Source organism: Bos indicus x Bos taurus, chromosome 2, assembly GCF_003369695.1.
Source record: "Bos indicus x Bos taurus breed Angus x Brahman F1 hybrid chromosome 2, Bos_hybrid_MaternalHap_v2.0, whole genome shotgun sequence".
In the NCBI taxonomy this organism is placed as follows: domain Eukaryota; kingdom Metazoa; phylum Chordata; class Mammalia; order Artiodactyla; family Bovidae; genus Bos; species Bos indicus x Bos taurus.
In genome coordinates this window covers 425,225-440,231 of record NC_040077.1, presented here as the reverse complement: position 1 = coordinate 440,231, position 15,007 = coordinate 425,225, and the positions used below count along the sequence as shown (strand labels likewise).

The 15,007-nt window shown below is 44.1% G+C and overlaps 1 protein-coding gene across 3 annotated transcripts in view; it reads left to right on the top strand.

Moving 5' to 3' along the window:
• OCA2 (OCA2 melanosomal transmembrane protein) overlaps positions 1–15,007 on the top strand; it is a 285,968-nt gene that overhangs the window by 42,340 nt on the left and 228,621 nt on the right. For all 3 annotated transcript variants that reach the window (XM_027554353.1, XM_027554352.1, XM_027554354.1), the window contains exons 3-5: positions 6,072–6,170; positions 8,625–8,813; positions 13,616–13,673. In XM_027554353.1, the coding sequence (XP_027410154.1) occupies positions 6,072–6,170; positions 8,625–8,813; positions 13,616–13,673 (346 nt within the window). The remainder of the gene's footprint in view (positions 1–6,071; positions 6,171–8,624; positions 8,814–13,615; positions 13,674–15,007) is intronic.

Sequence of the window (15,007 nt, the reverse complement as noted above, 5' to 3'; positions counted from 1 at the left end):
ACCTACATCACAGGACACAGGCTTTACAGTACACTCTTCTACTAAACCTACATCACAGGACACAGCCTTTACAGCACAGTGTTTCTAAACCTACATCACAGCACACAGACTTTACAGTACATTGTTCTACTAAACCTACATCACAGGACACAGCCATTTCAACAAGTTCAGTTCAGTTCAGTTCAGTCGCTCAGTCATGTCCGACTCTTTGCGACCCCATGAATTGTAGCATGCCAGGCCTCTCTGTCCATCACCAACTCCCAGAGTTCACTCAGACTCAAGTCCATCGAGTCCATGAGGCCATCCAGCCATCTCATCCTCTGTCGTCCCCTTCTACTTCTACCCCCAATCCCTCCCAGCATCAGAGTCTTTTCCAATGAGTCAACTCTTCGCATGAGGTGGCCAAAGTACTGGAGTTTCAGCTTTAGTGTCATTCCTTCCAAAGAACACCCAGGACTAATCTCCTTTAGAATGGACTGGTTGGATCTCCTTGCAGTCCATGGGACTCTCAAGAGTCTTCTCCAACACCACAGTTCAAAAGCATCAATTCTTTGGCGCTCAGCTTTCTTTACATCTGACTCTCACATCCATACATGACTATTGGAAAAACCATAGCCTTAACTAGATGGACCTTTGTTGGCAAAGTAATGTCTCTGCTTTTGAATATGCTATCTAGGTTGGTCATAACTTTCCTTCCAAGGAGTAAGCGTCTTTTAATTTCATTGCTGCAATCCCCATCTGCCGTGATTTTGGAGCCCAGAAAAATAAAGTCTGACACTGTTTCCACTGTTTCCCCATCTATTTCCCATAAAGTGATGGGACTAGATGCCATGATCTTCATTTTCTGAATGTTGAGCTTTAAGCCAACTGTTTCACTCTCCTCTTTCACTTTCATCAAAAGGCTTTTTAGTTCCTCTTCACTTTCTGCCATATGGGTGGTGTCTGCATATCTGAGGTTATTGATATTTCTCCCAGCAATCTTGATTCCAGCTTGTGCTTCTTCCAGCCCACCATTTCTCACGATGTACTCTGCATAGAAGTTAAATAAGCAGGGTGACAATATACAGCTTTGACGTACTCCTTTTCCTATTTGGAACCAGTCTGTTGTTCCATGTCCAGTTCTAACTGTTACTTCCTGACCTGCATATAGGTTTCTCAAGAGGCAGGTCAGGTGGTCTGGTATTCCCATCTCTTTCAGAATTTTCCACACTTTATTGTAATCCACACAGTCAAAGGCTGTGGCATAGCCAATAAAGCAGAAATAGATGTTTTTCTGGAACTCTCTTGCTTTTTCGATGATCCAGCTGATGTTGGCAATTTGGTCTCTGGTTCCTCTGTCTTTTCTAAAACCAGCTTGAACATCTGGAAGTTCCTGGTTCATGTATTGCTGAAGCCTGGCTTGGAGAATTTTGAGCATTACTTTACTAGCGTGTGAGATGACTGCCATTGTGCGGTAGCTTGAGCATTCTTTGGCATTGCCTTTCTTTGGGATTGGAGTGAAAACTGACCTTCTCCAGTCCTGTGGCCACTGCTGAGTTTTCCAAATTTGCTGGCATATTGATTGCAGCACTTTCACAGCATCATCCTTCAGGATTTGAAATAGCTTAACTGGAATTCCATCACCTCCACTAGCTCTGTTCGTAGTGATGCTTTCTAAGGCCCACTTGACTTCACATTCCAGGATGTCTGGCTCTAGGTGAGTGATCACACCATCGTGATTATCTTCATCATGAAAATCCATTTTGTACAGTTTTTCTGTGTATTCTTGCCACCTCTTCTTAATATCTTCTGCTTCTGTTAGGTCCATACCATTTCTGACCTTTATCGAGCCCATCTTTGCATGAAATGTTCCCTTGGTATATCTAATTTTCTTGAAGATATCTCTAGTCTTTCCCATTCTGTTGTTTTCCTCTATTTCTTTGCATTGATTGCTGAAGAAGGCTTTCTTATCTCTTCTTGCTATTCTTTGGAACTCTGCATTCAAATGCTTATATCTTTCCTTTTCTCCTTTGCTTTTCGCTTCTCTTCTTTTCACAGCTATTTGTAAGGCCTACCTAGACAGCCATTTTGTTTTTTTCATTTCTTTTCCATGGGGATGGTCTTGATTCCTGTCTTCTGTACAATGTCAAGAACCTCAGCCCATAGTTCATCAGGCACTCTATCTATTGGATCTAGTCCCTTAAATCTATTTCTCACATCCACTGTATAATCATAAGGGATTTGATTTAGGTCATACCTGAATGGTCTAGTGGTTTTCCCTCTTTCTTCAGTTTCAGTCTGAATTTGGCAATAAGGAGTTCATGATCTGAGCCACAGTCAGCTCCCGGTCTTGTTTTTGCTGACTGTATAGAGCTTCTCCATCTTTGGCTGCAAAGAATATAATCAATCTGATTTTGGTTTTGACCATCTGGTGATGTCAATGTGTAGAGTCTTCTCTTGTCTTGTTGGAATAGGGTGTTTGCTCTGACCAGTGCGTTCTCTTGGCAAAACTCTATTAGCCTTTGCCCTGCTTCATTCTGTATTCCAAGGCCAAATTTGCCTGTTACTCCAGGTGTTTCTTGACTTCCTACTTTTGCATTCCAGCCCCCTATAATGAAAAGGACATTTTTTGGGGTGTTAGTTCTAAAAGGACTTGGTAGATCTTCATAGAACCGTTCAACTTCAGCTTCTTCAGCATTACTGGTTGGGGCATAGACTTGGATTACTGTGATATTGAATGGTTTGCCTTGGAAATGAACAGAGATCATTCTGTCGTTTTTGAGATTGCATCCAAGTACTGCATTTCAGACTCTTTTGTTGACCATGATGGCTACTCCATTTCTTCTGAGGGATTCCTGCCCGCAGTAGTATATATAATGGTCATCTGAGTTAAATTCACCCATTCCAGTCCATTTTAGTTTGCTGATTCCTAGAATGTCGACGTTAACTCTTGCTATCTCCTGTTTGACCACTTCCAATTTACCTTGATTCATGGACCTAGCATTCCAGGTTCCTATGCGGTATTGCTCTTTACAGCATCAGACCTTGCGTCTGTTACCAGTCACATCCACGGCTGGGTATTGTTTTTGCTTTGGCTCCATCCCTTCATTCTTTCGGGAGTTATTTCTCCACTAATCTCTAGTAGCATATTGGTCACCTACTGACCTGGGGAGTTCCTCTTTCAGTATCCTATTATTTTGCCTTTTCATACTGTTCATGGGGATTCTCAAGGCAAGAATACTGAAGTGGTTTGCCATTCCCTTCTCCAGTAGACCACATTCTGTCAGACCTCTCCACCATGACCCACACGTCTTGGGTGGCCCCACAGGGCATGGCTTAGTTTCATTGAGTTAGACAAGGCTGTGGTCCTAGTGTGATTAGATTGACTAGTTTTCTGTGAGTATGGTTTCAGTGTGTCTGCCCTCTGATGCCCTCTTGCAACACCTACCATCTTACTTGGGTTCTTGGACTTGGGATATCTCTTCATGGCTGCTCCAGCAAAGCACAGCTGCTGCTCCTTACCTTGGATGAGGGGCATCTCCTCACCACTGCCGCTCCTGACCTTGAATGTGGAGTAGCTCCTCTCAGCCCTCCTGTGCCTGCGCAGCCACTGGTCATTGGACCTGGGATTGCTCCTCTTGGCTGACGCCCCTGGCCTTGTGCATGGGGTAGCTCCTCCTGGCTGCTGCCCCTGACCTCGGATGTGGGTATCTTCTCTCGGCTGCTCCTGCGCCATCACAGTCTGGCACTCACAGCTGCCGCCCCTGACCTTGGACATGGGGTAGCTCCTCATTTCAGCAAAGTGTTCTACTAAACCTACATCACAGGACACAGCTGTTTCAGTACACTGTTCTACTAAACCTATATCACAGGACACAGCCTTTACAGTACACTGTTCTACTAAACCTACATTACAAGACTCAGCATTTACAGCACAGTGTTCTGCTAAACCTACATCACAGCACACAGCCTTTATATTCCACTGTTCTCGTAAACCTACATCACAGGATACAACCTATACAGCATACTGTTCTACTAAACCTACATCACAGGACACAGCAATTACAGTACACTGTTCTACTAAACTTACATCACAGGACACAGCCTTTAGAGTACACTGTTCTCCTAAACCTACATCACAGGACACAACCTTTACAGCACACTGTTCTAGTAAACCTACATCACAAGACATAACCTTTACAGCACAGTGTTTAATAAACCTATATCACAGCACACAGCCTTTTCAGTACATCGTTCTACTAAATCTACATCAAAGGACACAGGCTTTATAGTACACTGTTCTATTAAACCTACATCACAGGACACATCCATTTCAGCACAGTGTTCTACTAAACCTACATCATAGGACACAGCCTTTATAGTACCCCGTTCTACTAAACCTACATCACAGTACAATGTCTTTAGAGTACACTGTTCTATTAAAGCTACATCATAGGGTGCAACCTTTACAGCACAGTGTTCTAATAAACCTACATCACAGCACACAGCCTTTACAGTACACAATTCTACTAAGCCTACTTCACAGGACACAGCCTTTACAACACAATGTTCTACTAAACCTACATCATAGTAGACAGCTTTTACAGTACACTGTTCTACTAAACCTACATCACAGCACACAGCCTGTACAGTACACTGTTCTACTAAACCTACATCACAGGACACAGCCTTGACAGAACACTGTTCTACTAAACCTACATGACAACACACAGCCTTTATAGTACACTGTTCTACCAACCTACATCACAGGATACAGCCTGTACAGTGCACTGTTCTACTAAACGTAGAGCACAGCACACAGCCTCTACAGTACACTGTTCTCTTAACCCTACATGACAGGACACAGCCTTTATAGTACACTGTTCTACTAAACCTACATCACAGGAGACAGCCTTGACTGTACACTGTTCTACATAAGACACAGCCTTTACAGTATACCTCTGCACAAATCAGTCCACTTTTGCATCCTTGTAAACTGGATGGGACTCCTGCCAGCTCAGGCCTCCTTTGGGAGTCTTTTGACTTTCAAAATGGCATCTTTCATGCCATCCCTCTACTTCTCTCAATGCTGGGCCCATCCCTGTGTCCCAAAGTCACAAAAGCCATGTTGCCAAGCGTTCCCGATGCATTTGCCAAAACTGTTTACTCAAATTGACCAACTCTGCCTGAGTGTATGGTTGAACTCCCATTAGCTGAACAAGGCAGCATGGACTGTCACTGGTACCATGGGGTGGATTTTCCTGACTGTCCTGAAGGCGAATAGGAATTGTGCCCTATGCGATGTTGCACCAGTGCTCAATGTGCAAAGACACTTGTAAGAACTAGAGCAATGTATATTGGCACTACAGCAAGAACCCTGTGGCTCTGAAGAACCCAGCATCTCTGACAGAGAGGCAGTAACTGACAGAGATGATGAACGTTATGAGACCTTGGGTCCCTGCTTGGCAGTGAGATCCATTATGCTGCAGAAAGTGAAGCACAGCAGTATTCTCCCATGGCTGGTGCAGTAGCCATAGCAGGAGACATGCTATATTCTCTCCTCTTGTGCCTGACTTAATGGACACAGCCATGATGCAGCACTAGTATGTCACTGCTTTCTAGGGGTGGAGCTCATGTATATGCACACTGCTGTGGCCCAGGGGGTCATCCTCAAGGGGCCCCCAGTGTGACTGATTCATGACATATCGACCATGTACTCTGGCAGAGTTGGTCAACTTGGGTAAGCAGTTTTGGCAAATGCGCTGGGAACCCTTGGCAACATGGCTTTTGTGAGGAAAAACTGCATGGAATGGCAAACATGACTGGACTCTATTATAACACTAAAGTGAGCCTAAAAGTATTGACCCCACAGCATCTAGTCTGTGTGAATTTCTGTTTGTATTTCTAGTGTGGTTTAGCCTGGGGTAGAAAATTGTCTCTAATTATCTTAAACTCCAACTTTTTACAACTCAGATATAACATGTGAAGTTTACCACTGATTCTTGGGGCACATTCTTGGATCTAGCTGTAACCACCAGTGAACACATCCTTCAGTTTTTGTTAATGATCCCTTCCTTCACTGTGTCTTTCAGGTCTCACCCTCCTTTCTCCCAAGTCTTCAGCTCCAGGTCTAAAGAACCCTGCTTTACAGAAAACACTCCTTTGCTGAGGAATTTCTCACAAGAAAAAGGGTGAGGTTTGTTTTTTTTTTTTTTCCCCCCTTTTCTTTCTTTCTTATGAAATTAAGAAATCTCTGAGCATTACCCTTATGCTCATTACACTCATGCTGGAGAATAAGATGAGTTTTTACCTGACATGTTTGGTCTCTGCTAGATCCTTGTCAATTCAGTATGTGTTCATGATTCTAGTAGTTGTATTCTGTGCCTAATGAATTTCCAAATAACCTTGAGCATAACCCTGCCATGAGTGCATAGCATATGTACACACTCATGCATGCACATAGCTCTGACAGGCTGTATCAAGAGGTCAGGGCTTCTCAACTGTGGCTGAGGTTGGCGCTGTCAGGAGATGTTTCTGTTGTCATAAATGGGGAAGCAGTACTACTAGCATTTATGGTAGAGGGCAGGAATGCTGCTAAACATACTGCAATGCGCAGAACACCTCCCCACAATAAAGAATTACCTAACTCAATGTCAATAATTATTAAGTTTAAAATGTATGATTTGAAAGAAAACTCTACTTCTTATAAGTTCCTTTTGAAGATAAACCTGCCTGGTTCTGAAACCAATAGGCAGAGCTGCTCTGTAGGATGAGTTACAGACTGTCTCCCTTAGGGTGAAGAACCCTAACTCAGTCCTCCAATTCATCTCCCCTTCCTTCTGCAGGCAAACTTCCAGAAACCTGAGTCACCTCATTGGTGTTCTCTGATTGCTCACACATTACAATCTTGGGACATTGTCCTGGACCTTCTTTTCCTGCCCACTGACCCTTGCACTCAGCCTCCCTCCCACAGCCTCTGAGGAACTTCCCACCTTCTCCCTAGCTCTGTCTGTAACTGTTTGGGAGCCTTCACCATTTAGGGTGCATCAGAATTTGAGGGTGCTCATATGCCAGGTGGGTTCCTGGTCTCATTGTCCAAAGACTCAAGTTCATGGGAACTTGATAGGGTATAGGAATCTTGATTGTCACCTTCCAATGCAGAGCCAATCTGGCTTCTTCCAGGAAACTCTTGATGACAAGTTGTGTTTCCCTGAAAAAGTTCCCACTGAGTCCATTTTATGAGAGGGAACTCCTGTCCTCCTTGGTTCTCCAGGTCAGGCCCACTCAAGTTTAAGGGGGCTCAAATGTCACCTCCTTTGTAAAACCTTGGTTCCTCCACAGCTCATTCAAGAGTCAATGCTCCTTCTTTGCTCTCAAACACCAAATGCATGTCCTGACTTTGGAACTTGTCCTTGTGTTACCTGTGATTATGCCTGCCAGCCTGAGTCCTCTTCATCCCATCCCAGCACCTAGCAAGGCCTCTGCCACCAGGGAGATAACAACTCTCATCTCTCCTAATGAGTAACTTTGAAAATGAACACTTCACCCATCCATTCCCTTTAATGCTTTCCTTTGAATTACTTGGTAAACTGTTAAGGCCTGAGACATTTTCAACTCGTGATTCTCTAGAAAACCAAGAACTCAAGAACATGAAAGCTTTTATCCTGGTCTTGGAACACAGAGGCCTTGGGGTGCTGAGCTCTGTCTCACATCACAGTTGGGAAGCAGAATATGGATATTACATATGGGTTTCACATAGCCTAGTTTGCATCTTTGAGCTTCTCCTTATGAATAAAACTTTTTTTCTTGTTGTGAACAAGTCCTGAAGCAGTGATAAGGGTTCAGGAGAATCACAATGCCCAATTGAGCTAGCTGGGTTTGAGAGGCATAACATAATAGTTGTGGCTATTGTGTCAATATTGCCATCCCACAAGTATTCCATGCAATACAGGGGAATTCAGGGCTTTGGAGCAGCCTTACTAGAGGCAAGTGCTGACTGAGAATCTGTACTGAAGGACTTGTTTAGAAGCTCAAGGATTCAATAAAAGTAAACAATGTATCCACATGTAATTTTGATAAAAATTTATGATCCCCCTTGATCCATCCTTCTAGATAGAGGTCTTGTTCTTGGGTCCATCTAATCCAGCACTGATGTTCCTCATTCCTGCTCCTGTAGATGTTGGGCAGGAAAACAACGTAGACAATCTTCTCTACAGCTCCATTACAGAAAGATGCCTAGTACAGAGGAGGGAAGGCTAACATCACTCATTGTGCTTCAGGATGAGTATAACAGAACCAGGTGTTGGGAACTCCAGCATAGTCAAAGAGAAAGCAAAAATTGAAATGCACTAGAGGTGGTCTGAGCCAGAAAAAGGTTTACTGGAAAATTCCAAACTCAGAACAAGCTGATGTTTCTTGAGGGGCCACAGTTTATTTTGAAGATTGTGTGACCCCAGAAGATTTCCCTGAAGTCAAGGGTCTGTGATGTCAAGAAAGATCTATTCCTACCAGCTTGACACTATTACAATGTTTATGGTCCTTTTAAAAACCAGGGTTGATTTCACATTTTATGCTCACCTTTGAGATGAACTGTTTTGGAGATGCTACTGTTGCTGTGAAAATAACCACAAAGCCTCAATTTCCAGGTCATGGTGCATGCCCGTTTGCCACCCAGAGTTCATTACTGGTGAAGAATCTTGGGAGGACAGCTCAACTGAGTGGGAGGGAAGATCCCTGCTAAGCAGAGAATTGGCAGGTTCCTCTGAATCCGCTTTCTTAGAGAAGGGGGAGCTTCTGGACAGTGCTCACATCAGGTTCCGTCTTGCCAAGCTGAGGTAGGAAGACTGGGAGCGCCACCACTGGCACGGGGTGGTGGTCACACAGCGCATGCCCTGGGACTGGGCTGGGGCAGGGAAGTGGGTCTTGCCCTCAGGACATCCTTCCCAAGGACAGGGAAGGAAGGCTAGGTGGTACTTTCCTGGAAAGTAGTCTGCTTTTCCTTCAGGCTTTGGACGATAGATAAGGGCACATTTGAACCAGCATGGAGCTTTTAAGGATGAAGGAAAACCCAATTATGGACCTTAATGACTAACATCCCATACTCCTTTCTATTGTGTGGCTGGGGTCTTGATGCCCATGAGGGTTTGCAGATGAGAATAGTCCCTGTGGTGTTCTAGAAGCTGATATTATCATTTATAACCAGAGACTAAGGTTTCTGCACATGCAGCAGAGTGTTTTTAGGGGTCTCTCCCTGATCCTGTTTGTGACACCAATTGTCTTGCTGAATCTGACTGTGTGTACTGTTCACTGAACCCAAGGTAGGCAAGGCACGAGCTAAGAGGCTGGAAGAAAATGTGAAGAGTTGTAGGAAAGGTGTCTCCTGGCTGGCACAGCAGCCATAGCAGCAAACATAACATAACTGCACACAACCCTTCAGGGCTTTTCCAGGTGAAGCTTATATATATATTTCCAGAAAAAAGTAGCCCGTGGCCAGCGAGTACCTCGTGAGGCATATGTGCAGTGCTCTAAGTGATCTCAGCTGTTACATACCCATGCAAAGCCATTGTTTACAGAACATGGGATGTGAGAGCATGGGACGAGAGACTGGTGGCATCTCGTTAATTTCCTCACAAGGGGCAAGGGATTGGGTGGGTCTGAGAGAGGCCAAGCCCTCCATGCATATGTAGGAAGGCACAGCATGCACATGCATGGGGGATGTGAGGGCATTTCGCAGGACCACCTGCAGGGGTCAGAGGAGGAGTGCTCTCCCTGCTTTGTGTGCTGGGGCTTCTGCATGAGCATTCACTTGAAAGAAGTGTTCTTTTCTGCTCAACATCACTCATTATCAGAGAAATGCAAATCAAAACCACTATGCGGTACCATTTCATGCCAGTCAGAATGGCTGCGATCCAAAAGTCTACAAATAATAAATGCTGGAGAGGGTGTGGAGAAAAGGGAACCCTCTTACACTGTTGGTGGGAATGCAAACTAGTACAGCCACTATGGAGAACAGTGTGGAGATTCCTTAAAAAACTGGAAATAGAACTGCCTTATGATCCAGCAATCCCACTGCTGGGCATACACACTGAGGAAACCAGAAGGGAAAGAGACACGTGTACCCCAATGTTCATCGCAGCACTGTTTATAATAGCCAGGACATGGAAGCAACCTAGATGCCCATCAGCAGATGAATGGATAAGAAAGCTGTGGTACATATACACAATGGAGTGTTACTCAGCCATTAAAAAGAATACATTTGAATCAGTTCTAATGAGGTGGATGAAACTGGAGCCTATTATACAGTGTGAAGTAAGCCAGAAAGAAAAACACCAATACAGTATACTAATGCATATATATGGAATTTAGAAAGATGGTAACAATAACCCTGTGTACGAGACAGCAAAAGAGACACTGATGTATAGATCAGTCTTGTGGACTCTGTGGGAGAGGGAGAGGGTGGGGAGATTTGGCAGAATGGCATTGAAACATGTGTAATATCATGTATGAGACGAGTCACCAGTCCAGGTTTGATGCACGATACTGGATGCTTGGGGCTGGTGTACTGGGATGGCCCAGAGGGAGAGTATGGGGAGGGAGAAGGGAGGAGGGTTCAGGATGCGGAGCACGGGTATACCTGTGGCAGATTCATTTCGATGTTTGGCAAAACTAATACAATATTGTAAAGTTTAAAAATAAAATTAAAAAAAAAAGAAAGAAGAATTAAAAAAAAAAAAAAGAAAGAAGTGTTCTATTGAAAACCGTATGTTTGAAAGTGGCAGTGTTAGAAACAGAATAAAGCTTGTGGACCAGGACCACCAAGGTCCCCATTCTGTATCTGCTCAGAGGTAGCTAAGGAGCCAGCAGGGGCCAGGCATGTCCATGCAACTATCTCCTTGTTGCCTTTGCGCCACAAAGGCATTCCCTTTGCTCCACAGCCTTTTGTGGCTTCCACTAAGATGATCTATGCGAAAACCCATGGATAGGTGAGAGGACACCATGAAGCTGTCAAATATTAGTGTTATTATTTCTCTACATAAGGGGGCCCATCTTTTCTGAAGCTGTTTGAAGGGCTGATTAGAAGTGTACCAACCTGCATCCCAAAGTGTATCTGTCTTTAGCCAGAGAGGCCCACTCTCATTTGTCCTGTTGATGTTACAGGCAATCCTGAGAGGTAGATAAAGGAAGGTACCTCGGAGAAAGTAAGGATTTTGCCTGAGGTCATGCATGGGCTTCCCTTGTGGCTCAGTTGGTAAAGAATCCACCCGCAATGTGGGAGACCTGGGTTTGATCCCTGGGTTGGGAAGATACTTTGGAGAAGGGAAAGGCTACCCACTCCAGTATTCTTGCCTGGAGAATTCCATGGACTGTATAGTCCATGGGGTCACAAAGAGTCAAACATGACTGAGTGTCTTTCACTTTCACTTTCTTGCAGGTTTTTGAGAGAAGCAGAGGGATAGGGGCAGGAATGTGACCCCAGGTCCCCCACCAATGCTTAGAGATGTCTTTTCGACCATGCCTCCTGATAGGGATAGAGTGAAGGGACGATGTAGGTAATTAAATCCCACTTGGGGAATGTAGTGGAAAAAATGTGAGAGACTCCTGTACTTTAATGATTACTCAAGAAAGCATGTTTGCTTAACCACAAAACCAAAACCTAGCAGACCTTTTTAGCAACAAACCATGCAACAGAAGCACAAGACATGCCTCAAAACAATAAAACAATGGTGGCATGAGACACCATCCTGCCTAGTGAGTTCAATAACATGCTCTCTGCACACATAAAAATATAATAATTTGTGAATTTAGCTTGATCATATACAGACAAGAAAAACTCCCCTGCTCAACCTGGAGGAGGATGGTGGAAGCTTGACATTTACTCAAGAAAGACAAAGATGTCTTCTCCCCTTCCTCACTTTACCTTTGATTATAAAACTATGGCCCACTGAGTTCGCAGCGTGTGACACTGTCTCACCCACTCACTTATAAGCCTCACAAATGTCCTATTCTAATACATCACTTATATCTATTACTTTATCTCTCGCTGAATTCTTTCTGCACTGAGACATAAAGGACGAGGAGCTCTTTGGAGCCCCCTGAAAAGACACCTAACGGTTTCACTTCTAGCCATGTGTAGTTTCTTTACCATGACTGGTCTTAGCTATAGGTGTGGAAAATATTCATCCAGTTTAATCTTCTTTAAAATCATTTGAATTATGTGAAAGCATGTGAACAGGTTCCTGGTCCCTGTCATTCACCGTGATGCTAAGCCCTGATACTGTTTACAGCCTTCTCCAGCATGCTGGCTCACAACTCCAGAGGATGTGAGGTTCTTCAAGTATCCTGTGGCATGGAAAATGGGATCAGTACATTTAAGCCTTCACATTCAGTAGTTGTTTTATCTTCTATGATTCATAGAGTAGTTGCCTCCAACTTTCCATTTAACTGAAAGATTTAGTGACATTCTTTTTAACATGTCTCGAAAGTACTACACATTATTGTTGAAACTTGTAAAAGCTATTTTGGATGGTCAGCTCTGCTGTATGTGTCAGTTATGTAGAAAGACATTTGTGTTTAGGATAGTTCAATTAATGCTTCATGCTTTAAAAAGAAATATTTTTTATTCCCATTTGAATAGGAACTATTGATCATAATTTGGAAGTATGATATAATTATTCATCAAATTCATTAAATCTAAAAGAATGCAGAACAAGGTTTTGCCATTTTGAAAGGATCAGAAAGATTTCGAAAAAGATGTTCCAATATAGACTTTCTTCTCTCATTCTACAAACATGTGTCAAGCACAGGCTGTATACCAGCACCTTATCTTTGGCAGGGGCTGAGCACGTTGGCAGGGGCTGAGCACAAATACCCCAGTGCCTGCCCTAGGGAAGCAACCAGGGGAGAGCACTCTCCAGCAACTGGGCAGTGATAATATCTTCAGGAGATGGGGTCTGGTGGGCCCTGAGGAGGTGAAAGGAGCAGAGGTAAGCCAGGAATGGCTGCCAGGACCATATTTGCCCAAAGGCCTGAGGGTCACAATTAAGAAGTGTGTAATGATGACTATCAGGGGTCCACAGAGGGCTGGATTGTCTGTTGAATTATCTCTTAAGGAATTCTTAAAGGATTCTGCTGGTACAACCAGTTACAACACTGCAAATTCTTTCTTGAATTGTTTGGTTATGTCTCAGTCAATGTTTATTCAATGATCAAATCCATATTCTTACCTTCCAGAAAACTTAAGGGAAAATAATTGATAAATATGAATCTGAGAGCCAAGATAAAGCTTGTTTCCAGAAAACCAGAGCCTTTAAAAAGCTAGTGAAGAGGCCCAAATCTTGAACTTCAGCATCTCTGACAAGAAGATGTGTTCAGACATTCAGGTTTAATTTTGTTTCCTCCTGTAACCTCCTCTGAACTGCTTCTCATGAAGCTGTATGTTTACAACAGGTCATTGGTGTTCTCAGCAGTATCCTCCTTCATATCATGTTATAGAAAGAATTCTCAAAGAATTCTATGTGGAATTCTTTGAGATGGACATTACCCAAGGCTTCAGCAGATATCTGAGGTTTGACCTTTGTGGGTGCATGCAAATAAGACTGCCATCAGCGTGATCTGGGACCTGTCTTTTCTCTTGCAGGTGCTGTGTACAGTGGCTAAAAGTCACGGGCTTATTTGTCTTTGTGGTGCTGTGCTCTGTGAGTACCATGGCATGCTGAGCCTTGGGGTCTGTTTAGCAGAGTCCCTGGGTGTTTCGGGCTGGGTAGAAGGGCACCTGAGGTGTGGGACACACACACATTTCTTAGGAGGAGATGCTGAGGGGATGTGAGATGGCAGTCTGGAGGTAGCTGGGGAGTCCCGCCCCTAGCAATATTCCTCTACTTTTGTCCTACTTTGTACAGTGGAAACCATGAGGATCTGGCTGTGGTCTGTAGAAGGCAGCTTGCCCCGGGGTCTTAATCCCTACCTTAAGTGGCTTGCCAAATTCTCTTTTCAACTACATGCAGTAAGCACTCTTTATTTGTGTTGGGACATGTCCAGCAGTCATGGTTGCCCCTAGGAATGTCTCAGTGCCCATTTGGAGTGGCGCCCAGCTGTTTGGGAGAGAGTGAAGTTCTGTGTCTGCCTCTTCCCTGGAGACTGCTCTGATTTTACTTGCCCTGCATCCCCAGGGATGGTTGCAGAGCTAGAACCCTGGAGGCAACCTGAGTGCTCCTCTGACTTGAGGTGTCATGAGTGTCATTGCCAGCATTTGTGTGGTATGTGCCCTGATGTGGCACTAGCCAAGATCACATTATAGGCACTTAAAATGCATTTGCTGAATGAGCAACTGTGAGCCTCCCCCCACCCAATCTGTGTGTGTGCATGTGGATATGAGGATCCATGTCTGCCTGTGTGTTTGTGTGTGTGCAGTCCTCTGTGGGACAAGTAGGTCTTTTGTGGTCTGTGACCATTTTGAGCTTGTGTGTGTGCCTAGGGAGTTATTTTTGCAGTTAATAATTATTATCTAATTTTAGCATTGGCATAGGATACTTTGTGTGGGCCATTTTTGAGAGACCCCAGGATGTGACAGGATATGAGATTGTGAGCAAGGAAGGGGTGGGTGAGTAGTGTTTCCATACCTGTGCCCTGTGGACTCCAGGACTGGTGTGGTTATGGCTCTTCTTAGCAGGCAGCCGGTGGTGACAGCTGTGCTGGGTGCCCTTTGTGATTGGAAACTGCACGTGTGTGACCATGTGTAGCTGTAAATACATGGTCTTCATTATCTGTGTGTGTGGGCACGAGGACTGGGGTTCTATGCATGTGAGAATAGTGCATGACAAGACTCTTCTCAGTGTGATGTGTAGAGAACAATGTTGCATCTCAGACAGCAAGTGGGCACGAAGTCAATATTGGCTGAATTGAATTGAATACAGGCAACTCTTTAATAACCCATAATGGGGGAGAGGAGGGGTCTACAGAAAGGAAATCTAGGCTAAAAACAATTACAATGAACTGAAAACTTCATGAGTTTACTTTTTTGGCTACCAAT